The following is a 27,925-nucleotide window of genomic DNA, read 5'->3' as shown; positions in this document are numbered from 1 at the left end:
CGTAAATTCGGGCCAACTAACTCGGGTCACTAAAGCCGTTTGCAAGGGTATTTTGGGAAAGGGTGCTTTAAAAGTTAACGGTCAATTATCCTATTGTCGAGTTTTACTAATTTCAATCTTTTGTATCACAAACAATTTACTGATTTAATTAATGCTAGTTTTATAAAACAAGATTAGAGAATAAACAAAAGAAAACAAAATAATATTACTCGTAGCTTTTAACTTTATTAAGACAATAATGCTTATAAACATTGTGAATAAATACTTATTGGTAGATCAATTTTTTTTTGCTTGGATGTATATAATCAAGTAAAGGTAAATATTGCTTTTCTTTATATTTTTCTTTTGTCATCTTTAGTCACTAATAAAACTAAATTTGAATTATTTAGTAAATTTTTTATTATTTAATCATAATTAGATAAACAGTTTAATAAACAATATTAATAAAGTTGTATTTTAAATTAAACATATTATTTAGAACAAGTTATTTTAAAAACCATCATATATATTTGATGAGTTTTTTTTTCCAGATCTCTGATGATAGGAATTTATAATCGAAAGTTTAAATTAGATATTTATTCTACGACTGCTTTCAAGTGCGGACTCAATTAAGACAATATATGTTTGACCTCTTGATAATTTTGAGTCATTTTCACCTGTCTAAAAACATGATTTTTTTTTTTTGATATTGACGAGTTTCCTTAGAATTGGAGATGAATTTAAGATGAGACAATGCATTACAATTGTATCCAATTTTGTAGTTAAAAGAAAGACACGATTTTAAGTTCAAATCTAAAGATACCGTTTTCCATATCTATTAAATGAGTCATATATATCTTCACATTATGTGTAGATAGTTCAATTATTAACCGATTTGAATTGTCGATTATCTAATTCATATAAAGTATCTATAATTTGATAATAAAAACTCACATAATTATCCAATGCCTGATATTGGTGACTTTTGATGTTCTATTAAAGTTTTTTCAATATTTTATAAGATATATCAAGATAAAATAGATAAAGAAATTAAAATTTTAATCTGTACTAAAATACTTTCATATACGAGTATATCATTTCAAGTTTCGTTAATGCTATATATTGATACATTAAAAATTTTATCTTGATATATGAAAATTCAAAAACTAACTTTGAATGTATAAAATCCTAGTATTTCACTATACAAATTGCAAACTATACCATTTTTCCATACATATACTAACTCACACTTTTTAAGTTCCCATAATACCCTTTGCATCGCTTTTTATCTCTCTCACACACAAACACACGCTTTAGTATGTGTTATATGATTCTGTTGGATGAGTGTGTTACTGAATCACTTTCTAAAAACTCCATTACTAATTACATTACCATTACATTACATTTATACTTCCTTTAAACCTACTTACATTAAAATTCTTAATTTTCATATTCAATTCTCTTAAATAAATTTCCTGTTACTTTCATCTAAATTTCTTGAAAAATTATTTTTACTCATTGTTCAATTCCAATGACGGAAATTGTTACAACGGCGACGACGACGACGGCGGTGGATGATTGTTGTGTGAAAGTTGCCGTGCATATACGCCCGCTTATCGGAGATGAGACATTACAAGCTTGTAAAGATTGTGTAACTGTTGTACCTGGAAAACCTCAGGTTGCCGGAATATATATATATATACAATAATTAAGTCAATAATTATATAGGTATATATATATATATATATGTAATGCTGGTTTTGCATTGTTGCGTTTTTCTAGAGAGAAAATGTAATTTTAGGAATAACATATTGAGAAATGTTTTTTTCCGATGTTTTGCAAACACAAAATCTGTTTTGTAAACAGCTAAAATTGTTTGTTTTTTTAAATAACTGAAAATATGATGCGTGTTTTAGGATTTAATATATCTCATACTGATATGTATGTATATATATATTGTGTGTTTGTTTGGAACTAAGGTTTTGACAATTCGATAATTAGCTATATAGATACGAATTATTTTCGTGTTATTGAACAACTTTGGTACATGTTTGTAGTTAAATTGAATGGTTCAATTGTATATTTAAAAGAAATAACCGGTGATCGAAGTGATATATATGATACATATTAATAATTATGTAATTTTTGTTATAGGTACAACTTGGTACACATTCATTTACATTTGATCATGTGTATGGTAGCACTGGTTCGCCATCATCCGCCATGTTTGAAGAATGTGTTTCTCCACTTGTTGATGGTTTGTTTCAAGGATATAATGCTACTGTTCTAGCTTATGGCCAGGTATAAATTTATAATTAGCAGGATTCTTGTATAATTAGTATGTCTTTCGGATGGCAGCGTTTGGATACTCGTTTTTGATTGATTGTACACTTTTGGGAAACAAGAATTAGATAATCCATTGTAATGAAACTGGATTTTTGAAGATGGTGGTTGGATTCTTGCTTCTTCTTTATTTGTTCAAGTCATATATAATAGTATGATAAATTCTTGAAGTCATATCTAAGAAACTAATACCTAAAATGGTCAAAATTGGTATTCTTGTAAAAAAAGGGATAGCAGATAAGTGTTGCAGGGAATGTTTTTGGCGTTGATAACTTCTGTTCGCGTCTAGTTGGCGACTCGTTATCCAAAACTAATTATCCGACCCTATATAGTTAGAAGTGGAAGTGGAAACGCAAACCCACAGATCTCGTTAACTAAAGTATATATATATATATAAATGTCTATGACTTTTTCCTTCTATACTTGACATTTAAGTGTCACAGACTGGTTCAGGCAAGACATATACAATGGGTACTGGACTTAAAGATGGTTGCCAAAACGGGCTTATCCCTCAAGCTATGAATGCTTTATTCAACAAAATCGAAAGTTTACAACATCAAACAGAGTTCCAGTTGCATGTTTCCTTCATTGAGGTGTGTTAAGTTACAGTTAGTGCTTCATTTTATTTTTAAAGTGGAGTAATTCTGAACAAATGATCTTTATCTGAAGATTTTAAAAGAAGAAGTACACGACTTGCTGGATAACAAATCTGAGATAACAAATGGGCTGACTTCGAAACTAAATAGTCCAGGAAAACCACCGATACAAATTCGTGAGACGTCTAATGGTGTCATAACACTTGCTGGTTCTACCGAATGTAGTGTTAAGACACTGAAAGAAATGAGTGATTGCCTCGAGCATGGATCAATGAGTAGGGCAACAGGAAGTACAAATATGAATAATCAATCGAGGTTAATCTTCAACTATATTTTAGTTCTTATTGCCCTTGTTAACTATGCAAAAAGTAATTGCCTTTTTGGTTGATGGTTTCCATATTTAAGAAATTTTATATGAAGTTTTCTCAAGTTTAAGTGGTTATGCAGTCGTTCACATGCAATCTTCACTATCACTTTAGAACAAATGCGGAAGCCGAACTCAAATATTCCTGGTGATGGCAACTCAAATGATTCCATGTGTGATGAATATCTTTGTGCCAAGTTGCATTTAGTTGATCTTGCTGGATCAGAGCGAGCGAAAAGGACTGGTTCTGGTGGCATGCGTTTCAAGGAAGGTGGGTGATGATGGATATGGATTTTCTTTAATAAATCAAATGCTTAGAAAAACCCTTGTTGATAAGTTTATTTGTTGAACAGGAGTTCATATTAACAAAGGCCTTCTTGCACTTGGAAATGTTATCAGTGCCCTTGGTGATGAGAAAAAACGAAAAGAAGGTGCTCATGTTCCATACCGAGATAGTAAACTTACTCGGCTCTTGCAGGTTCTACATGATATAAAGATTTAAAATTCAAATTAAGTAGCAGCATAAACTGGCTGATTGAGGGATGAGTCATTCGGGTTTTAGTTTGAACAAGGTCTTTGTCAGTAGGGTCAAAAGTTGGGCCAAACTGCAGCCTTATTATGATTACTAAAACATATGCAATAGTATTATAAATTTTGGATATTTTAATTCAACCCGTCATAAATAAATGGGTCGAAATTTCCACCTTAAGTATAGACCTGTTTATCTTACTTGATACTTGTTTTTCGTATAATCACTGCTTTACTGAACTTGCAGGACTCACTTGGTGGGAACAGCAGAACTGTAATGATTGGTAACTTCTAAAAAATAGAATCCCCTTTTAAGTATTGTTTAATAATTCTCTTTTGACATCTTAATTCTCACCCAATTCCAGCTTGTGTTAGTCCCGCTGATATAAATGCAGAGGAAACTCTGAACACGTTGAAGTATGCTAATCGAGCTCGGAATATCCAGAATAAGCCAGTGGTAAGTTTATAATATGTAACTTTGTATTCCGTGTCTTCTCACACTTGACATTTCACTTTAGAAAGCATTGCTATACGTCCTTACTTTTAAACCGTTCAACAGGTGAATAGGGATCCGGTGTCAAGTGAGATGTTAAAGATGCGTCAACAACTAGAATGCTTGCAAGCAGAACTTTGTGCTCGTGGTGGAGGTTCTTCCATTGAATTTCAGGTATAATATTAATTAAACCACTTGTTTCTCATAATGTTTAGTTTTATAATAAATATTGTGTGGGATACTTTAATCAGGTTCTTCGGGAGCGAATTGCATGGCTTGAAGCTACTAATCAGGATCTATGTAGGGAACTTCATGGATACCGAAGCAGAGGTGTTGCTATTGATCAGTCTGAAAAGGCTGCTAACGTATGTAATCAATAATAAGTTTTATCACCAGGTGAACATGATCAATTGTGCTGCAATGACTTTTTCTCATTTGATCTGGTGCCAATATTTGCAGGGTGGTGATACGTTTTGCATGAAAAATGAAGGGGTTAAAAGGGTGCAAAGTGTAGATTCATCTGATTATCGAATGAGCGAAACTGGTAGGTCTTCCCCTACTCTCACAATCAGGGTTTAGATAATGGATTATAACTTATAGTTGGTTCAGATCAAAATGTTGAAATTTGTTTCAGTTTGGGTATGTTAGGTTGACCTGACCCTTGTTCGTCCAAAAATTATAATTTTATTATAATACGATCAGTGTCAAATATGATCACACAGATTATATAAACTCAATAATATAGTTTTCGACTGAAATGATTTATGAGGTTCTATACACTAAAAGATTTGGGTGACTTCTGACTTGGTGGATGCATCTAAGGGTTAACTTTTTTCCTTCCGGACTTATTCAGGTTTTAGTTGATAAACTGAACCGAGCCATAAATGAGTTAATGAGTCGAAAGTGACACCTCTAAATGACATAGTTGCAAGTAATTTTCTGTCTTTTCAAAATAATATGTTGCCAATAAATATAGGCGCTTCTAGTGTCATAGAAGAAGAAGAAGCGAAAGAATTAGAGCATACCCTTCTTCAAGACTCTATGGACAAGGAGTTACATGAATTAAACAAACGCTTAGAACAGAAAGAGGTGTGACGAGTAATCTCCTGTATGAAATTGTAAAATACTATTTCTCAACAATTATAAATATTTAAATCTTCACAACTTTTTGTAGTGGGAAATGAAACTTTTTGAAGGATCTGATACCATGACTCTTAAGCAACATTTTGGAAAGAAACTAATGGAACTTGAGGACGAAAAACGGACAGTGCAGGTAGAAATTTAAACATGTGCAAACTACAATTTACATGTTGTATCATACCTTGATACTCTTTCTTCTTTTTTTATTTTTTTTTATTTTTATTTTTTAATTTTATCAATGCAGATAGAGAGGGATCGACTGCAAACTGAAGTTGAAAACCTTTCTGCTTCTTCAGATAGTCAAACACAAAAAGCCCGAGATCTGCAGTCTCACAAATTGAAGTCTCTTGAATCACAGGTTAATAGTTCAATAAGTTAGATAAGGCAATTTTGAACCATCTGTTTGTGTATGTGTCAATTCAAGTTTTCTTCATCTCTATTGGGTCAAAGAGATAAAACTGAAATAGAAATAGCGTAAAGGAAAGAGATCAATTGGGTCAAACAGGTGAAAAAATGTGTAAGTGTATTGGCAGATGGTTCAAACTTTCTGAATAATTTTCATACAAAATTAAGTTATCAGTATAATATAATTTTGTAAACAAACTTGCCACGTGCAATCTAACATATATTAAAAATGTACCGAGATTATTTTCTGATCAACCTGGTCCAGAGCCATATACTATCTACCAACTTGACAACCCGCCTTTATTGCCACCTCTACTAAATGTTCAACCTTGGTTGTTGCCCAATTGTATTCAGATGTAGCCAATCAAACAACATTTTGTAAAATTTGGAAATTCTATGCATTTCAGATTCAGGAGCTTAAGAAGAAACAAGAGAGTCAAGTTCAGCTTTTGAGGCAAAAACAAAAGAGTGATGAAGCAGCAAAAAGATTACAAGACGAAATTCAGTTCATTAAGGCACAAAAGGTGCGATAAGTTATAGGGCACTTGATAATTATATCTTTTTCATGTATTAGTTCTTTTGCTAATTCAGATGCGCTTGTAGGTTCAACTACAGCACAAGATAAAACAAGAGGCTGAACAATTCAGGCACTGGAAAGCATCTCGTGAAAAAGAACTGCTACAGGTGTGTATATATAGTTTTACTTAAATGTGGAACAGTTGGTAGATTGGATAATGGGTCATTTTTGGTATAGTGTACTTATGTTGCGTTGGCCTAGAACATCTTTTGTTGAAAATTGTTAAAGCTATTCATAAAATAGTTAACATGTTACTCCCTCATACACCGTCTGCTGGTTTTGGGTTTCATAACCCGTGGAAGACACTATTGGATGTTAATGGATAGTTAGCATGGTAAATAAGACCACGAATACTGCTATTACCACATTTAGCATATCAGATGAAGCGATTTAGGATTTGCCGGGTTTACATGCATTAAAAAAATACGTGGGTGATAAAAATTTTCAATCTTTTTTCTTTTTATGGCATTAAAAGTAAAACAAAACCCAAATTAACCCATTTGTAAGCAAATTGGATGAAATCACCAGTTTTGGTTTTCCTGTTTTGGAAGGACATATGCCACCGTCATAAATCAGTCGTGAAGTATGAATATATATGTTAAATTTTGTTAAATGCAGCTAAAGAAGGAAGGGAGGCGGAATGAATACGAAAGACTCAAACTGCAGGCTCTTAATCAACGTCAGAAAATGGTGAGATTTTTTAAGTAGTTGTATTCACTTTGTTGCTATTCATCTTCATAAATGCTCAAACTTTTCTTTTCTTATTCCAAGAGAGTTGGCATGAACATCTTATTCATGGAATATTTATCCTTTCAGGTTCTCCAAAGAAAAACAGAAGAGGCTGCAATGGCAACCAAGAGGCTAAAAGAATTGCTAGAAGCCCGCAAATCTACCCGTGACAACTCAGGTATATTCTTTGTACAAATATATTTTTTTACAAATCATCCTGTGAAAACAAAATTCATTTCTATTTTAGGGATTGTATTTCCAAAATCAATGTTTTGGGGTCTTGAAAGTCCCATGCAGAACGAATGAATCCAGATGATGTTATGGATGAATTCCCTTGTATACTTCCCTTTGATGTTTTTATTGCCACCAATATCTTGCAGTCACTAGCAACGGAAATGGAGCAAATGGACAGGTAACTATCTATGGGTAATATGAATTTGTGATCTATCAGGGCTTTCAACAAACTGTTTTGAACTTAAGCTTCCTTCAGAGCAATGAGAAGGCATTGCAGCGTTGGCTTGATCATGAGCTTGAAGTGATGGTGAATGTGCATGAAGTTCGACACGAATATGAGAAACAAAGCCAAGTGTACGTCAAACTACAAAATTTTGAAAGTATAAATTTTAAAAAACATGTTTCACAATGGATCTTAGTGAAAATGGATTGGTTTTTCTCCAGAAGGGCTGCACTTGCGGAAGAGCTAGCGGTTCTCAAACAAATTGATGAATTTGCTTCAAAAGGGGTTAGCCCTCCAAGAGGAAAGAATGGTTTCTCTGGGTATAATCGTAATTCCTTACACTTTCATCCCCTCTTTTTGGATAATATCTGTATTATAGCTTTGCAGACGATGAACAGGTCAATTCCACTTGTACTTTATGGGTAAAGGGACGGATTTAAATAGTCAATGATCACTTAATAGTGTGTTCACATGCTTACAATGTCCTAAATCGTTTTATCAAAAGAGATTTCTAGGGAGTACTATTTAATAATATAGCTTTTGCAATAAATAATATGGATAGTTTAAGAAATGGATAGTGTTGGAAAGTCGGACCAACCTGTACCTTTACCCAAACTGCCTGCCCCATTCAGAATTGAACTTAATTTTAGATATTTTGAATTTTTTGTTAAAGGACGTGTTCTTTGTCACCAAATGCAAGAATCGCAAGAATATCATCGTTGGAGAGCATGTTAAGCATTTCATCAAATTCACTTATATCTATGGCTTCTCAATTATCCGAGGCAGAAGAACGAGACCGTGCCTTTGCTAGCCGGGGACGTTGGAATCAGTTACGCTCAATGGCAGATGCAAAGAACTCTCTTCAATATATGTTTAATTCTCTTGCAGATGCAAGGTAAACAAACCTTGATTTCATCATTATGTTTTGGCTTAGAAATAACTCAATGGATAAATGAACTATAAAGGAGGGGGTGTTTTAGCGTTTATTACTTGACTTAAAGCATTTATTGATTGTTATTATGTGAAATAGGTGTCAATCATGGGAAAAGGATCTTGAAATGAAGGAAATGGAAGAACAACTAAAAGAGCTCGTGGGATTACTAAGACAAAGTGAGTTGAGAAGAAAGGATATTGAGAAGGAGCTAAAAGTAAAAGAGCAAACTGTTGCGATTGCATTGGCTTCAACACCTTCCGTAAGATGACAATTTATTTTAATTTGGAAACCTATGATAAATCTTTTTTTCATGCGTCGTTTGTGAAAGATAAAAAGAAAAAGAAAGAGGAAAAAAAGGCTTGCCTGCTTCATAACCTTTTCGACGGTTTTTGAATATTTTCAAAGCAGATTTTGCGACTTGTTTTGGCTAATGTGTTTCATAACCCGAATTGAGACACCATCTTATTATGCTACATTTGAAAGGCAATTCTCGCTTGGATTTTATACTACTACTACTAACCTTTCAAACAAAACAGGCAAACTCTCATAATTCACTGAAACACCTGGCTGATGACATGAGTGGTCCATTGTCTCCAAACTCGGTTCCAGCACCCAAACAGCTAAAGTACACAGAAGGTATAGCAAATGGTTCAGTTCGAGAAGCAGTAGCCTTCCTAGATCAGAAACGAAAGGTTTGTGTCATATGCTTTTTACTTTGTAGGCCCAATGGACCCATTTACTTATGAATGAGTTGATTTAGGCTAGGTACTATCACTAACAGGTCAAACGGGCGAAAACTTGGATTAAGTATTTTTCTTTTTAAGTAGAAAAGCTTTTAAATAATTTTAGTAAAAATATCAAATATATAAAAAGGATATGATTAATGTAATCATAGCTGACTCGTAAATTGCCGATAAAGAAGCACCTATTTTCGAATAACCAGTCCCACTTTGACCCATAACAAAATACTTGCCCATACTGACCGTATAAGTGACGCATGTTGCCACGCATGTTTCTTTGATATCAATAAAGAGCACTATACTGAATTAAGAATTTTGGAAGTGCAGATGGTCCCAGTTGGGCAGCTGTCTCTAAAGAAGCAGCCCCAGACTGGAAGTTCTCCCGGGAAACTATGGAGGTGGAAGAGGAGTCATCATCAATGGCTACTGCAATTTAAATGGAAGTGGCAAAAACCATGGAGACTTTCGGAGCTTATAAAGCATAGCGATGAAACCATGATGAGATCAAAGCCTCGTCCACAGGCTTTGCCAGAAGCGATGTATCGCAGACACTAAATTCATCACATTTGGTGCTGTATATTCTCCAGTGAAATCAATAGAGCATGTAGATATGTTTTCTGGTTTTCTTTAGGTTAGTTGTACAAGTGTTGTAGATCCATTCGTTAACGAAAACAAAACATACAAGCATGCAATTTTATCATAGAGTTTAATATTTTCTTCTGTCTAGGCTTTTATACAACAGAAAAGAACGATCAACAATCTTATACGAATATGACCCCATCACTTATAAGCATGACACTTTGTTTTCGTTTTATCTTTAACGGGTCAAGTGGGGAAAAAAACTGCTAAAAAGGTAACAGGTTTATTGGAAGATTTATACCGTTATTCTAAAGATTATTGCTTGTGTAACTGCAACTAACACAGTCAGTCAGTTAATATTTATAGAAGTTAGACAGTCGACACAAAAAGAAGTGTTGACAGGCAGCCTAGACTGACCCACCCGTTTTGACAAGCACTATAAGGCAGCGGATCTAAACACAAACCCTTTTAACCCATTACACAACCACTCTGACCCACCGACCTTGCCACTCTACATAATATGAAAGATCAGGGCCACGGCAACCCACTTATGGAGTTGTGGTCAACTTGCAGGAAAAGAAACCCAAGGGCTACTCCTCACTCTATGGCCTTTTCAACTTTGGTTTATTATTTTACCTTGAACTCTGGGTTTAGAGATGTTTTATTACACTATTTCAGAGGGGCTAAAAACATTATACATTGAAATCATGACAAATCTCAGCGGAGATGAAATCACCATTTACACAAGAAGCGTGTAAAATATCAGCTACGCCCACACCAGAAGGTATAGTGCTCGTCTCTGCGGTCGTTACTAACAAGGCCACCACATTGTTGACAAACAAAGCTACTACCGTCAGAGAATGCATCCACCACAATTTGCTTTCTTCCAGTTTCTGCAAGTATAGTAGTATCTGGTTCAAGTGATGGGGTGTCGGGTATGCTATTAGGTGTAGACGGTGGTCTGGCCATTGTGGGAAATGCCTCGTTAATTGCACATTCTGCCAACAACGATGTGAGTTCATCAGCCGCAGCGGTTTCATGTATTTTATTTCTATAGAGTTCTTTCGCCCGGTTTAGTGCTTGAGAAGCAGCTACTTCTCCCCCTTTAGCTCTCATTGCTGTCAATACCTGTAAACAAAAAAGTGATGTTGTTTAGTTATAGTTGAATGTTAAACATAATGTACCTATAGGCAATAGGTCTCTCAAAAACCAAAAAGAAAGATCAGAAAAGGACTTCAGTAAAAAAGTACCACAATAGAAAGACCATTCTAAAGCCCAAAATCATATCAAATTGTAGAAAGAAAGGTGCCCATATGATCATCATAAACATTAATGTACTTTACAGACCGCAATGTGTGAAGGCAAGGAAGCTGAAGATGGTGATGAAGGTTGCAACCAGATTACTAATACAGGATTATTTTTTTCTCTTTGACAAACTTGAAATACAAAAGAGACAAGCGTTGCTACTTTATAGACATAAATTACTTAAAACATAGTTTTCATATCAAGTCCGGTAAGCATTCCCCTTTTTGGGCAAAAAATAAGGGAACATTGTTGATAAAGGTGACAAAAAAATACCAACTTTGACAGTGTGAGATGTAAAATATTCTTGCTCACAAAGGCAGCATAAATCAAAATATTCACATTTAGGGAACACCAAAATTGCACTTTCCACGCTGTCACAATTAGTTACTAATTTTACTTTTCTTGGACCCTTTATATGTTCCCGTATATGTGATAAGTAAATAAGACCTTTGTAGTCTAATCTAATAATCTAATAAGTAAATCACCAACATTTACACTCTCCTTCAATCTATGGTCATCTTGAGCTTTCAGGAATCGCTACAATCGTAGTAAGTGATTGCCATAACCATTCTCAGTAACCCCTAATCTCTTCAACCCAGTTTACTTACCACCTCAAACATGTTCATCATCATGGTTTACCTAGGTCTCGTCACCTAGCGTCAACAATTTCTCTTCTTTATGAGCCTTTCATATTGGTCCTCATAGGCTACCATATGGGTACAATTTACGGTTAATTCAAGTTTCTGAAGGTTGGCATCTTAAGTTTGAGGTGTTGCCCTATGTGGAAGTGAATGGACTCCCCTGTTCCGATCTTGACAAGGCATTAAGCGTGAGATGGACCCTTTCAAGCAAATCAAGTAACCTTGATGCCATCTATAAACTTACTTTTTCATTAACAAGCTTTAAGTAGCACTTGGGTTTAGCGAAGTCTTAGTTTAACTTGCATTTAGGAGTATGTTTGTTAGATTTCAACTTCTTGCGAGTTTAAAGCTTTGATAATGGTTTGTTAAAATGGTACTTTAGGAGTGATGTAGGATCAAGTGGGTTCATTCCACCATATTCGAACGGATAATCTCTAGTAACAATTTAAGTGATGAAACGATACCAATACCTCTATCTCTATCTCTAAATATAGAGAAAACGAGTCTTTATAGCACATTCATCCTCTAAAAAAATTGCATCTCCAACCATTACTCTAAAAACCTAACTCTATAAGTCTATATTCACTTAATACCTTATTACGGAGTATTTTACCAATTTGGAATGAACAAACATATTATAATTATAATGAAAATTAGTTTCAGAGGATGGTGATCCTCTACATACAGAGGAAAGTTGACAAACTCTATAAATTTCTCTAAATATTGAGGACTCATTGGAGATGGTTTTTGGTTCTCTATCTCTACCTTTAAAGATAGAGGAAGGTTGTAGAGCACCAATTGGTATCTCTATATCACAGTAAGTATTAATAATAGGGCTAAGTGTTAGAAAATATAGTAAGTAAGTAAACACCCAGTGCCGTCCTCCATGGGTTTTGGGTCCTGATACCTCAACGGTGTATGGGTAGGTTGAGATGTAGACAGCCTTACCCCTACACAATGGTGTAGAGAAGCTGTTTCTAAGTTCTATCTACGATAGAAAAGAACCTCCAGCCTTGCAAGGCTTGAGGATAGAACCCTTAACGTTGGATACACACAATAAACTCGATTAAAGTTTGACATATGCTAAGACTAGCTTCTAACTAATATAGACATAAATAGTGTGATACTGATACCCTTAATACACTTAAAATCCATCAACACCAAAATTTCTTCCAAATCAGGTCAAATAGTCAACACGTAGAGATTATTCTTTTTCAAATTATTTATTAAATGATATAAAACAAACATAAAGTAAGCAAAACATCTTAATAATAAGAATAATTAATTAAATTAATAAACGAAATTACCGCTTGAAGGGCTTCAGAAGGCTTGCCTTGATCAATAAGTTGGCGAGCAACTGTTAATAATCCTCTAGCAACTTCAATTTGACCGGAAACAGATGATATTTCCGGCGTAGTCGGAGCAAACGCCGGCGAAGATGTCACCGGAGCATCAGAATCCATCATATCTATGTCTTTACTATTTGTATCCTCCATGGCATTATATTTTTCTCATCAAATCAAAATAATAACTATAATAAGTTAGTGTTTATTATTTTTAAAAAAATATAGAATGAGAAGATTCTACAACATCAAAACAAAAACACACCAGTGTGTGTTGTTGTGTTTTGTGTTATGTGGCTAGGTTTTGTCTTTGGGTTCTTTTGCATATGTTCTGTTCTTAGTTACTTTTTGATTGATATGATGTTTTGGTTTTTGGTTCTTTTTTTAAATGAAAGTTTTTTTTTTTTTTTTTTCCAATCTTAGTTTTCATGTTGAGTAACTTTGATTATAAATAACTTTGTATTATATATTAATTGATAGAAATTTATATGAACGAAAAGTACATTAAAAACTCAATTTATTCATATATTGTATATCAAGTGTTACATGACACAAACAAAGTTATTTACGGTTAAAGTTAGTCAACATGACAACTAAAATGGTACGGAAGGAGTAATTTTAATGTAAATTAATTTTGTTACGTATAATTTGGAGAGAATATCATTTCTCTTCTCATTAAAACAATACATATATCAACTTAAGCATATTATGTTTAAAATAGTATTGAGATTTTTTTAAATTAAAATTAATATTCCTTATAACTTCGACGGTAAATGAGGGATGAATATGTTTTGAATCTTTGACATATATCGGCCCTTGATTTAATCAAATAATCAATATGTTTTCAACTTTCATATTATATTTAAAAACAACTTTAAAACCCTAACCTTTTAGAATTTAAAATATATCATATACCCCTAAATTATCTAATGACCATAATATCTCATTTTTTTAATAGCACCAACACCCGTTAATATTCATGAAATTATTAATTTACGTATCGTTTTCCTTTATACACCGTTGAAAATAGTATTGAAACGTTAAAATTCATCAAAAATGACATTAGATATTACTTACTTACTTACCATATTGATCTGGTAAACATACATACTTCAAATCTCTAATTAATCACCACTTGATGCACAATCTGGAAGAGACTATTTGTTATATATTATTATATATAACATAATAATAATTATTAATAGTATACCTAGAATAAAAATGTATACATAATCATTCTCATATACTAAAGCGCATTTATTTACAGATTTTGATAGACTATGATGAAATTGAAATTAATCTTTTATTGTATTTGGTTGTTTAAAAATGAAAATATCTCATTCCGTCAAAATGTAAAATTCCTTCATTTCATAAAATCTCAATTTCTTGGGAGCAGGGAAAGAAATTTCGTTTTGTGCGTCACTTGAAACTTCAAAACTGAAACATTTTATCAATTATAATTTTTTAAATTCCCATTCGTATAATAGATTTCATTTCGTACAAAAACTATATGCGAATCGAACATGCTCTAAGAAATTAAGCATTTAATATGTACGAATTTGGTTTATTTGAAACTATATAAAGGAAAAAGTGAGTATGGGTTGTTATATACTCAATTTGGTTGAAATATCTCTAATATGTTAACTTTTTAATTTTTTTTAAACAAATATTGAGTCTCACATTTTTTTTATGTATTAAAATTAAGATGTGAAGGTTTTGTACTAAAGTTGAATATATAATATCCCATATCCATTTCCCCATATATAAAACTGTAGTTGATTTAATTGAACTCTTTGGTAAGTTCGTCAAAAGAACAAGTTGCAACTACAAAGAAGTGATATATGTAGAGTTCTAAGGCGGGGAAAAAATTAAATCCAATTAACCGATGGCACATTATATGCATTGCAGAAGGTGCCTCAAGAGGTTTTGAATAAAAGACCCCCCAAAATAAAATCGAAATAACTAGAAAAGTTCAAAAACTTTACATGCATAGGCTGATTTGTAAAAGTATGAATACTTCTTTTATGTTTGCCTTGTTCTTTTATTTTTGGAAGAAATCAAAAAGCACTTTTCCCTTTTCAATGAAAATTTAAAAATATTTTTATATTAGTTTTCACTTTTCAATGTTATGATACAAATTTTAAAAATATCAAATTTTATTAATTCTCACCCTATGGCCTATGCCCATGCCCCCGTCACCCCTCTCCCCCACCTCTGCCCTAATGCCTACCCCGATGTGGTTGTGTCACCCGTCAGTCCGTCACCCATCGCCCCTGCCTCATACACCCGACGGAGACAGGGCTAGAAATGTTTTATGAGAGGTCAAAATTAAAAGTCGTCTGTTATACTTATTTAAATCATTTACGAGAATGTAAAAAAAGTTGGGCCATGGCTCAAGAAAAGAAAATGAACCCCTAAGAAAGTTTTGAGTTTAGTCAAATTATCAAAGATCGATGTTAAGAAGACATAGTATAAGTTAGGTACGTGATTGTCGGTTATGGGAATATGTGTCTTCAACATAAACGTCGGTCTTTTTAATTTTGTAAGTGGCTGAGGAGTTATTAAACAACATAAAATACATATTATCTTTAAATATATATAAAAGAGAAACCTTAATTCATAAATGGAGAAATATAGATCCTTAGATGAACTTCAACTTTTAGTTAGAGCTATTAGATTAAATGATGATGTCATATATCTTTTTTAGATTTAATTTTATTATAATAAATTTAAAATATTATTATTTCCTTATTTAAGTTTGTAGACATTAATAAATAACATTTTTAAAAGTATAATTACGAAAACTAATATTTTTATATTTTACATCATTTTTTATCTTTAAAATTAATTTTAGTTTTTTTACAATAAACTTTTTTTAAGTGTAATACATTTTTATTAAAATATTTTGTGTACAGGATTTTTACCAAATAACGAATAAAATTTGGTTATAGGATTTTTGTATAGGATTTTTATCGTATCACGTTTTTATTAAATCAATGTTTTGAAAATGACAGCCTTAAAGGTTGTCACTAACAACTTATTACATGCTTAAAAACTTGTACATTATATATTAAAAACCATCATCTGAATTTTCAAACAAGGGAAAAATCACTGTATTAGTTCTAACCTTTCATTTTTTTACCACTTTGGTCACCCACCTTTTTTTTTTTTTTACATTGAGATGCAAGCTTTGAAAAACCTGTGAAAGTTGGCTCTCATTCTCTTTTTACCTTCTATAGCAGGTAAAAAAAATGATATGGCATAAAGTGGCCACATAAGAAAATATATTTTTATTAGTTTTTGATATATTCAAATTACATAAAAAAAATGATATTCATTTACCCCATTAGATTACCACCAACCCTTTTCAATTAAAAAAACCCTAGCACACCATAATCAATGAAGACGACAAAACTCTGAATATCCAAATTAACCGCCAAAAAGGTTTGTAAATTATATTTTTTATTCAATCTCATACACGTATATGCTATTTGTTTGTTAATTTATATGAAAATTCGTTTTTTGTTGTGTTACAGAATGAATGAAATGAATCAAGAACCTCCTAAAACTCGTATAAGACTGCATCATAATGGAGTGTTTACAGGTGACCCCTTAGGATATCTCAACAGCAAGGAAAAAGACCTTGGTGAACTTGACTTGGTTGGTATGACTTTTTACGATTTTAAGGTTATCGTTGAGAAACTTAGTAATACTGTTTGCAATAAGTTGTATTATGTTGTACCTGGTAAAGGTTTGGATAATGGTGTTAGGGCTTTCAAAAATAGGGATGATATGGATAAATGCACTAAGTATGGTATAGAAAGTAATTGTGTAATTGATATGTATGTGGACCATTTTGATGTTGATTTGAGTGATGTATTAGATAAGATAGAAGATGATGTCAGTGATGAGAATGAGAGTGAAAGTGTTGGTCAAAATGTTAGTGATTCTGATGAGGATTATGAGATACCGGCATATGAGTATACAAATAATGAAGATGAAACTGCTTCATTAGATCATTTGTCTAAGGGTGAGGAAGAAATAGTTGATGTTAGGACTAATAGGCCAAAAATTAATGTTGCTAATGATGGATTTTTGACTGAAGTATGTGATGCTTATGATAGAGAGAAAATTGTGGAAAAAGAGTATGATTCTGATGATGAACGTTGTATCGTTGAGGATAAGGATATAGTGGGTGATAATTTACCTATTCATAATCCTGACATTAAGTGGTATAAGATGCATCCCGTTCTTGGTGAAAAATATGAAAGCCCTCAACAATTGAAAAGGGCTGTGATTTTCTATGCTCTTGCGAATGGTTATAAGTTATGGTTTAAGAGAAATGATTATAAGAGAGTTTACATACAACCTTAGAGTTGTCATTAACAAAACCGTATTATTAATTTACAATGTATTATCACACTTACCTAATTAAAGAAAACACTTCATTTAACCTCTCTTTCTCCTATCGAAAGAAACTTGTTAGTCATGAAAAAATTATTCACCAAGAAAACTAATTACTGTAATATATAAAGTAAAAATAGGTTGAATGAGAAAATGCAGTTTCTATCATCAGAGGTTAATTATAATAATAATAATTAATAATGAAAAGGGAAAGGGAAAGGCGGGATTACGGTATTTTGATGTTAACGAATATCACTGCAAAGCTGTTGGTTGAATCAGCGAGATGGGTCCTTTCCCGTCATACCTTCGATCCACGTCAATTTATTACCGATTCTGTGACCAATGGTACGTAGTTTTCTTTCTAGCTTTTATCAGTATTACTTTTATTTAATTAGTTACAATATATAGATGTATATTTATGTTCTTTCTTTTTTAATGTTCGTATGTTTGTGTGTGTATGGTTTGCAATTAAAAGAATTGGTTACTCTGCCTGATGGAAGCATAAGTTGGATGATTAATTTACCTCCTGGCTATGACAAGTATAAAACTGAGGCACAAGATAATGGAGGTTTATTAGTTACTCTTTACAAGAAGGAAGACGATGGCGGGTCAGCTTCATAAGCGTACTAGCTAATCTTAATGTAATAATACTAGTAGAGGGTAATGGTTTTCGCCGGACTTTGTTTCTTATATCACTATTTGTTAGTATGTTTTTGTCACATTTGAATTTTGAATTTCAATATTGGTCTTGATTACTTGTTCCTGGCCTGTCTATATGTAGCACTATTGTCCGTTATACTAGCTTGATCACTTTAGTAATTACTACTAATTAGCAACAGGTTTAACAAAATCACTTAGCCCTACTCTAAACGACTCCCTCTGTCTTTGTGTACGCCGTCCACACATGACAAAGGCCCCCTCGCTGTCCATGTCTCTCTCGTGGATCGAATTATTGTAGCAAAAACTATTGGACAGACTGAGTAGAATTCGACGAGAAATTACACTAGTTTGTTGTAGGTGATAAGTCACTTATACAAGTTATTGATGGAATTAGAACATGTTTTTTTTGTATGGGTTGGGTTATTGGTCCTAATTATCAATCGTTAAGCGAATAACCATAGGGGAATTTTGATAGAGATACTTGTGTTGTTACGAAGATGCATGTTTTGAATTTACGGGTTAACGGTAAACAGTTCAAAAACTTCCAAAACCTATCACAGTAATTCCCTTACTTTTAACAAATAAGGTTTCCTTAAACATGATTAATAATCCAGTATATTGAAAATCATATAAACTCATCTTGAAGCAAAGTTAGCACACATCGTACATCTTCAAGGTCAAATGAGCGAACAAGAAACGATATTAAGCGCCGTCGAAGCTTATTCTTTCGTTCACCTGAAGAAACATTATATGTGCGTTTTAACCACTATAATGGAATTGAAATTAAAGTAATGTCATATGAAGAGATATGTGAAGGAAGATGATGGTCATCATGTTATGGTAAAGATAGATATGTAAAATTTACAAAACATGTAAAATCAAGTTTGAGTTTAATTGGCCACTAATACTAATTTGTGAATAAGCTAAATATATCTACATATATTTAGTGAAAAGATCCACTACATGGACAAAAGCCCAGATGAAAGTCCACAATACATTCCTCTCCACCACCACATGAATGAGCACGAATTCAAGTAGACAACTTCTATAAACTGATGACAAAAGGTCCAGAGAGAATAACAATGAAACAGAAATAATAACTTTATTACATACTTGAATCTAACTTAGAGAAACCTGACAACCTAAAAGATGTCGTCATTTCTACAGGAAGATGTCTACTTATATTGAATTGGTAAAGTTACAATAATTTAGACTTACCTTATAATGATTTCTATGGGTATGCTTTTGGGCACCATTTAGATTCAATTGAGTTCTTGAGAAGTAATGCCGGTTCCCATTGAGGGTCAATCTGTATAATTCACATTGTTTAAGTGCATTGAATAAAGTAATGTGGAATATAGATGCATTCAACACGTCACAAAGAAGCAAAACAACATAAAGTCAGTTCAGCACAGAATCATATGGTCAAAGCGAGTGAAACAAAGTAAAGAAACTTATTAAGAAACGATGCCCTCCATGACCATGTAGGATCGATACAGAATGTCGTTTGGGCATGAATACCAAACTACAACTTCTAGAGAAGAACAGTGTGTTATGTTAACCCCCCCCCCCCCCCCCCCCCCCCCCCCCCCCCCAAGTCAGTCCTCGAGTTCCCCAACCTTGCTACGCAGCTAGTTTAGAAAGAAAGGCCAAGCAACATTTTTTTTTTTTTTTTGCAACAGACCAGCTAATAGAACTCAAATAATTATCAATTTTTCTAAAATGACCAAAAAGAATACAAGTTGCAAGAGGTGTTTTGAGGTTAAAAGACAATACCTCCAAGCAACAATCAATGACGAGTCTACTCCTTGAATAGTTCCCCCTTTTATAATATCGAAGACCAACTAAATAAATCTCTTCTTTCAATTGCAAGGGGTTTCTAGAGTCGGCCACTGTAGCATCCACAACTAAGTAAAAAATCATATAAAAGTATTTGGTAAGCTCCCCAACTTTGAAAAGAAACTCAGCTTGAAATGCTGGAAAAAGAATATAGACAGTAGAAGTTATAACAGTTAGAATTACCTTTCTTAAGATGGTCTTTGATCGATGTTATCGCCTGTAAAATCCACACAATATAATAATGTATTAAACAGATGCATCCAATATATCACTTAATATGAGAGAACATAGGTAAGCACACCAAAACCCACATATGATCAAAGTGAAACAAATAAAAAAAGACTAATCTAGAAAAGATGACCTCAGTGACCCATGAAAATGCAAGTAGGCTAGTCGGTCCAACTACACCAATGCCAACACCAAGTATCATTGAAGCAATGCCTAACATGCCCTTTAATCTTTCTGCATAAAATATAACAGAAAACTGGCAAACCATCAACTTCATTTCCCGAAGAGTTCAAGAGAGAACTTACACGAGTTTCACCAACCTTGATTAATACGAGATTCCAGTATCAACTTGAGACTATTTGCCTTGTAACATTCAGGTGCAATCTATAAATCCACATATTACAACACTGAGTATTTGAGTAAATCAAGGTAGATACTAGATGCACTCGATATCTCAATTTCTCAATCACTATGAGAAAACAGAAGTGAAGATGCAAAAAGATAACTTGATCAAAGTATGTGAAACCAACTAAACAGACTAGGTGGATAACCGTCCGCTAGTATGTACCGGCTACGACATTATTCAAACCGCGTAACAAATTAGTACTTGTATACATATTAAAAAAACATGTATAAATTAGAATGACAACTTTCAGAAATTCAATTTCTTTAAGATTCCACTCATAACAAGAGCAAGAGTTTCTATTTTGAATATACTTCTGGCCTTCGCGACAATATAGAAAATATAGATTTCTAACTTATTAATAGATTTCTAACTTATTAATCCATGTGTAGAGTATTTGGTTCATTTGTGTTAAGCGTCTAAAGTGTATCTAAAAATAGAATACGTAAAGTATGAACCTAAAAGGGTGAAAGTTGTATGTTTAAAACTAAGAAACCCACGTACGTAAGGGTTGCTACTCTTGGCAGAAGAACACACCCGTTCAATGTGAGTATGTCCGTGGAAGTCATTTGAAGATAAGATGAACATTAAAATGGAGAGCTTAAGGAGTTTGAAAGAAGTTGAGCAAGAAATGGGAAGAAAACCAAATTTCAGAGACCAAGACTTGACTTACTACAACCTGCTGAAGATATTGAAGGCATGGAGTAAAAATTAAGGGAGTATTGGTTACCAAGTAATCAATCCATGTGAGTTAGAGTACTTGTGTCAATTGTCTAAAGTGTAATTAGTAATGAATATGTAAAGTATGAAAGTAGAAGAGTTAGAGCGTTACGTTTGAAACTTAAGAACCAACGTACTTAGGGGTTGCAACTCTTGGCAGAAGAATACACCATTTCGATGTGAGTATGTCTCGGTTTGTTTAAAAAAGACGCAACGCTTAGAAGGATTATAAAGATCAAGTCTATAAATTCACAATGGCATATCAATTAAGGATTAGTTGGATTATTGTTGTTATTAGATCGTTTAAAGGCGACCAACAGACAACGTTAGTAACTAGAAGTAAGATTTTTTTTAGAATGAACATATAAAATGTAAAAAAGCTTTATTAGGTGTTTGGAGATTAAAGATGATACCACCAAGCAGCGATTAACAAGGTCCATGCTCTTCAAGTAGTCTCCACTTTTATAATACAAAACGGCAAGTTGATACATCACTTTTTTCTTTTTCCACGGGTTACTGGTGATGAGCAATGAACCTACCACAACCAAGTAAAAAATTAAGTAAAAGAAATATGATCATTTTGAATGACTTTAATGTACGGGTTAACATTAAACAGTCCAAAAACTTTGAAAAACCTATCACAGTAATTGCCTTAGTTTTTTAACAATTAAGGTTTCCTTAAACATGATAAATAATCCAGAATACTGAAAATCATATATACTCACCTTGAAGCAAAAGTAGCGCACATTGTACATCTTCAGGGTCAAATGAGCGAACAAGAAACGATATTAAGCGCCGCCGAAGCTTATTCTTTCGTTCACCAGAACAAGCATCATATATGTGTTGATATTCCTATAATGGAATTGAAATTAAAGTCTTGTCATATCAAGAGATAGGTGAAGAAAGATGATGGTCATCATGTTATGGTATAGATATGTGAAATTTACAAAACATGAAACATCAAGTTTGCATTTAATTGGCCACTAATACCAATTTGTGAATAAGCTAACATTCTCTTATAAAACTTTATCTTCCCTTCTTCTCCTTAATTTTGTTTTGCAAGAGCTCACAATGCAGCTACAACTCTAGTAAGATTCTATCTCTCTTTATTATTAAGTCAAAAAAAAAAAGTCTCGCCGTGATAAATCAAAGGGTTTAATTATTTAACAAAGAGCAACTAAGGGGGCGCTTGGTTCAAATTGGGGAATGGGAAAGGCAAAGGGAATGCAAAGGAATACCAAGGAATATAATCATTGCATTAATGCTGGTTGATTGATACACATGAATCATTAGTTATGGTCATCATATAAAACAGGTGGCAAGTGGTGAAAGGTGGTGGTGGTGATGGTGGTGGCAGATTGTGACTGGTGACGGCAGGTGATGGTGGTGGCGACGATGACTGGTGACATGTGGTGGTGATGGTGGCGGCGGGAGGAGGTGGTGGTGGTAATAGGTGTTGGTGGTGGTGTCGGGTGGCGTTGACGGGTGGTGGTGGCGGCGGCGACGACGGGCGGCGGTAGGTGGTGGTGATATTGGCGGCAGGTGGTGGTGGTTGTAGGTGGTGACGAGTGGTGGTGGTGGTGGTGGTGATAGGGCAGGTGGTTCAGGTAGTGGTGATAGGTGGTGGTAGTGACCAATGGTGGTGGTGAGGAATCAAGTGGGTTATCATTACCATTCCCCCCAATTTACTTAGTAATGCTCCATTACCCATTATTGATTAATGATTGCATTACTTACACATAACCAAGCATGATTTAATCATTACCTTTCCCATTCTTTACCCCATAATGCCCCCAACCAAGCACCCCCTAAAACTTTTCCACATATGGGGAAAGTTGATTTCTTTGGCACAGAAAAGGGGTCAATTCCTTCAACTTTATACAGCAATAATCAAATTCAAAGTAAGTAAATTCAAAGAAAGAGGGAGTTACAAGAAGAAAGGGAGCGCTGAGCGGAGGATAATATTCGTCGAAGCCGGTAGTGAAAACTACCACGGGCCTTATCAAACGCTTGATATTCTCATCCATGATGTTTTTTCCAAAAACCTTCGTTATAAAAGATGAGTATTTGGACTTTAATATGGGATTCTTTTGTGTTTTTAGTTTTTTTCTTTTAATTTAATTTTTGATTTTTTACATGATTAATCCATAATTTAAGTCATCTTATCTTATCTTAATTTTAATCTTAATCTTAATCTTAATCTTAATATATACTATAAGACAGTTGAACTAATGACTTATTAATCAATCAAATTGCTCAATTTTATCAAAATTCACTCTCGCTTATGTCATCATTTAGATTAGCTATAAATTAAAAACTCTAATAATCATTATCCAAATATATTATTATATTAGTATTTACATTAATTTTTATAAAAAATCTCATTAATTTACACTTTTTTGTTTTCCATCAATAATTTACATTTTTTAGCCCTCAATACTTAATTTATATTTACTTTTAGCATCAACTTGAAGAAATTTTTTTAAAAAAAGTTACAAAAGGTATTTATATTTAATTTTTTAAAGTTTCAATTGTCACTCAAATCAATAATCTTAATTGTTATCAAATAATATGAAAATAATCCTAATTATTATCTAATTATCATAGGACATGTGATTGAAAGTAAACTTATTCGTGTTATGAGTCCGCATCATGACCAAATATATATACTTGAACGTCAAGTACAGGATTACAAGTATGTTTATATATTAATTCCTAAATATCTTTAATAATAATATCAAGTTATAAGTACAATTGGTTTATAAAATTCTATAATAGAGAAATTATTATAGCATGTGCCTTGTGGAATGACTACGACAAACAATTCCATCAATATGTCTCAACTAATAATGACAGTGACGAACATGTGATTATTGTACTACAACTTGCAAAGTATAACACTTAGAAATGTATATGTTCAAAATTATAAGCTTTTATGAATTAAATGTATGAACATCTAATATTGATAATATCGTAAACCCCGTGTCCAGTGTTGAACACGGGTCTAAAATCTAGTAACTCATTATTTACGTGCGAAACAACAGTTTTAAATTAAAAGCACTACAGGCTATCCCATAAAGATCTTCAATGTTAAAAACGTGTTCTCAAGCTCCATCCTATTCTTACGATCTTTATACATCCTTATAAATCATTTAAATTTTATAATATTATCTTTTTGTATATATGCAAATGTCTGTACATATCCTTTTACCTCTAACTAAAAACAAAAATATATTAGATAACAACAAATAAGCGTGTGCTCTTAGATAAGGACATATTTAAAAAAAAAAACTTTAGTTTTAAAAAAACTTCAACGTAAAAAATATCCAAAGATACCTAAAGACATTTAAAAGCACCCAAAAATACCCCATTAGAAATAACCTAATACCTTTTCCATTGGTGAAATTTGGTTAGTTCGGTTGGTCTAAACGTAGAATTAAAGGTGTAAGGTGTTTTATAAACTCATGCTCGGGATATATATTTTATCAGTGAAGATATTGTCAACCACATATTTTGAAGTATATTATATTGTGCATATGTATATGTATTTTCATACTCAATAATTTTATGTTTTCCTTTATATTTTTTAATTTATTATAAGAGAAAATTTCTCGGATCATCCTTGTGGTTTACCTTAAACATCATGTTTCGTCGTTTAGTTTTCAAAATGACACTGGTAATCCTTTATAAGTGGATAAGGTTCTTATCCAGTCCTTTAATTTAACGTCCGTTTACTAGCCTCTGTTTTCTTCCTCACGTGCATCCCACGTGAGGGTGTTTTTGTCCGTGCAACCACCATAGTCTTCTCTTTCCTCCCTTTATATACTTTGGAGCATTCAAAATCTATCTAAAATTTCACGAGACAAAATAAAAAAACTCACAAGAAAAGATCAAAAAATCTAAACAAAATTCATAATCAAAATCAAAAGGAATAATCACAATCTTATTAAATTTCTTCTTTCATGCATTGAACATACATCTAAAATATAATAACAAAATTAAAAATCAAAAAATAATAAGAAGAGGGAGAAGATTCCTAAGCGTCGATCGTATGGGCATGAGCTCCATTTCAGAAGCTGAACTTCATATCATGATTATACTTTGTTTTTGCAAGCAATAAGCTTCACATGAACACCTCGTTCAAGCACATGAGGTAGGAAAAATGAAATAAACCCACTGTAATTCATCACCATTCTTCCACACCCAACAACAGGGCATGAACTGGATCTAAACCTCGCCATGAACTGTCGGCCATCAATTGGATCTAAGCCTCTCCGGAAAGTGTCAGCCAATTAACACACAACCGCCGTTCCACCACAACTGCCGCTTTCGACCAAATTAACCACCACCACCGTCGATTAGTGTGAGTTTTTCATGTATTTCGGCCGATCTATACGTATATACGCATATTTAGTGTGATTTTTGTTTAGATTCATGATTTTGGTGTTTAGATTTAAAAAAATCTTACCAAGAAGATGAAGAATCAAAAGAGAGGGGAGAGAGAGGAAAGGCAGTGCTGCAAGGAGAGGGAAAGTGGCTGCCAAGAGAGAAAGGGGGAGTGATTTGATGGGAAAAGGGGATCTAATTTCATTTTTCGGGTATCTGTATGACCGTATAAACAAGAAGGTGAAAGGAAAAGAAGAAAAAAATCCCAGATAATTATCAAGTTTAGTCCTTTAACGATGAATCGACGGAAATACCCTCACGTGGGATGCACGTGAGGAAGAAAACGGAGTCCAGTAAACGGACGTTATACTAAAGGACTGGATGAGAACCTTATCCACCTATAAAGGATTACCAATGTCATTTTAAAAACTAAAGGACGAAACGTGATGTTTAGGGTAAACCACAGGGATGATCCGAGAAATTTTATCTTTATTATAATATAATTTGTATACAAAGTAACTATTCCGATATAAAATATTTTTAATTTAGTTAATTTATTACGTAGTACTAGTTATAATAACAAATATTTTTTTTATAAAAATTTGTCTAATTTTTATAGTTAAATATCAATAAAAGAAACATTAATTATAAAAACATTTTATCTTTAAAAAAATGTGTTTAGTTGGGTTGGATAAAGTCATAAAGATAAGAAAGAGAAGTTAGTTTTTTAGGGTATGTTTGGCACAAAATCTTCGAGCTGGACTGTCGTTAGGGGCTTGAAGCTGTGGCTTGGAAATTGGGTTAGGGGCTGGCGCTTCTATTTTAACCCTCTTTACTCAGGTATTTATTTAAAGGGCTAATTACCTGGAAAGTCCTTCAAATTGTCACCTAAACCTTTTCTGGGGCTCGAACAAAAAAAAGTTCGATTTGAATCCTTGAAAACGGCTAAATTTACTATTCTGGGGATTTTTGTAAGTTACCGGATTAATTTAAAAACGTTTTTAATTTATTTTTATTTCATTTATTGATGACAGGTTTTTTCCATGTCATTTTCATTTAAAAAAAAATACACGTAAGGATCGCACTATTGGGTGTAGTATATAAACGACAACACAATCGATCTAACCCTACAAACCCCACAAACATATTTGCCCCCCACCCCCTTTGTCTGCTCCATGAACCCTACAAAATCATAATCGATTAATCCCCACCTTCAAAACCATTGTGTAAATTGAGTTAGGGTTTTATCGTCACCATCTTCAATCAACGTTATTCCCCATCCTTCATCCAGTGAGGTATGTTATTGTTACATCTTTTTTGTATTTGTAATTTAGAGTTTTCTTAGTTTATTTATTTTTTAGTTGTATCTGGATTTTATTGAAAATACAACTTTTTATTAATTAAATATTAATAATTTCATTTAATTAAATTATTTATGTAATTAAAAATGCAGGATGCGTTATTTTGATTTCACCGTGCATTACGATGGGTCATTTGCTTGGCCACCGCTTAGGTATGAACATGATATATCTATTGAGATTAGCATCAATAAAATGAGTTATGATCAGTTAGTTTCAGAGTTACAAAAGAGAAGTGCTTGTACTTTCAATAGTATGTATTTTCTTATATCTGGTAATCAACTGTCTGGTGGTTTGATTAAGATAGATGGCCAAAAAGATGTGGATTGTTTGTTGATATAGCATACTCGTATGGTTCACTTGCAATCTATTTGGACCATTTTCTTGATGACCTCACTGAGTTTCTTGCAGTGCCTGCAAAACCTAATCATGGTGATATAGTAGATGATGAAGGAAACACTCAGTTTACTGTGTCTGATTATTTGATAAGTCAAAGCCCCAGACACTGAAATTGTAGAGACTAATAAGAAAGATGTAAAGGGGAAAGGTAAAGGTTGTGACTGAAACTGAGGAGAATGTAGATGAGAATGATAATGAGGATAATGTAGAGGAGAATCATAATGAGGAGAATGTAGATGAGAATCATAATGAGGAGAATGTACATGGGAATCATAATGTGGATAATGAGAACAATGTAGAAGATAATGAGTCTAGTGAAGATGATGATTATGAGCCTTCTGAATCTGAAACTGAAAGTGAGTGTAATTCTGTTGA

The 27,925-nt window shown here is 33.1% G+C and overlaps 3 protein-coding genes across 4 annotated transcripts; 1 reads left to right on the top strand and 2 right to left on the bottom strand.

Annotated features, from left to right (window-relative positions):
- Positions 1 to 1,351: 1,351 nt before the first annotated feature.
- On the top strand, positions 1,352 to 10,005 carry LOC122606666 (kinesin-like protein KIN-4A). Its single transcript, XM_043779506.1, has 25 exons — positions 1,352 to 1,657; positions 2,134 to 2,280; positions 2,766 to 2,915; positions 2,992 to 3,233; positions 3,366 to 3,553; positions 3,636 to 3,760; positions 4,058 to 4,094; positions 4,176 to 4,267; positions 4,370 to 4,477; positions 4,555 to 4,668; positions 4,763 to 4,847; positions 5,280 to 5,392; positions 5,478 to 5,576; positions 5,688 to 5,801; positions 6,256 to 6,372; positions 6,452 to 6,532; positions 7,044 to 7,115; positions 7,242 to 7,332; positions 7,535 to 7,566; positions 7,645 to 7,742; positions 7,833 to 7,931; positions 8,285 to 8,506; positions 8,642 to 8,804; positions 9,082 to 9,237; positions 9,613 to 10,005. Exons 1-25 carry the CDS (start codon positions 1,511 to 1,513, stop codon positions 9,838 to 9,840), a joined length of 3,120 nt encoding a protein of 1,039 aa, XP_043635441.1. The 5' UTR covers positions 1,352 to 1,510; the 3' UTR covers positions 9,841 to 10,005.
- Positions 10,006 to 10,469: 464 nt separating this feature from the next.
- On the bottom strand, positions 10,470 to 13,426 carry LOC122606668. The gene is made up of 2 exons (XM_043779507.1): positions 13,118 to 13,426; positions 10,470 to 10,992 (listed from the first exon to the last, which is right to left on the bottom strand). The coding sequence occupies exons 1-2, from the start codon at positions 13,304 to 13,306 to the stop codon at positions 10,627 to 10,629; spliced, it is 555 nt and encodes a 184-aa protein (XP_043635442.1). The 5' UTR covers positions 13,307 to 13,426; the 3' UTR covers positions 10,470 to 10,626.
- A 5,333-nt stretch (positions 13,427 to 18,759) lies between these two features.
- LOC122607705 lies at positions 18,760 to 23,465 on the bottom strand. 2 transcript variants are annotated; one of them, XM_043780730.1, is made up of 9 exons: positions 23,339 to 23,465; positions 22,133 to 22,259; positions 21,821 to 21,942; positions 20,605 to 20,668; positions 20,418 to 20,518; positions 20,240 to 20,273; positions 19,994 to 20,124; positions 19,436 to 19,526; positions 18,760 to 18,952 (listed from the first exon to the last, which is right to left on the bottom strand). In XM_043780730.1, the coding sequence occupies exons 1-8, from the start codon at positions 23,432 to 23,434 to the stop codon at positions 19,449 to 19,451; spliced, it is 753 nt and encodes a 250-aa protein (XP_043636665.1). In that variant the 5' UTR covers positions 23,435 to 23,465; the 3' UTR covers positions 18,760 to 18,952; positions 19,436 to 19,448. The 2 variants fall into 2 exon arrangements, with proteins under 2 accessions (XP_043636665.1, XP_043636666.1); XM_043780731.1 differs by lacking the exon at positions 18,760 to 18,952 and adding an exon at positions 19,027 to 19,269.
- Positions 23,466 to 27,925: the final 4,460 nt, after the last annotated feature.

Source organism: Erigeron canadensis, chromosome 7, assembly GCF_010389155.1.
Source record: "Erigeron canadensis isolate Cc75 chromosome 7, C_canadensis_v1, whole genome shotgun sequence".
Classification (NCBI taxonomy): Eukaryota; Viridiplantae; Streptophyta; class Magnoliopsida; order Asterales; family Asteraceae; genus Erigeron; species Erigeron canadensis.
This window is presented reverse-complemented; position numbering and strand designations above follow the sequence as displayed.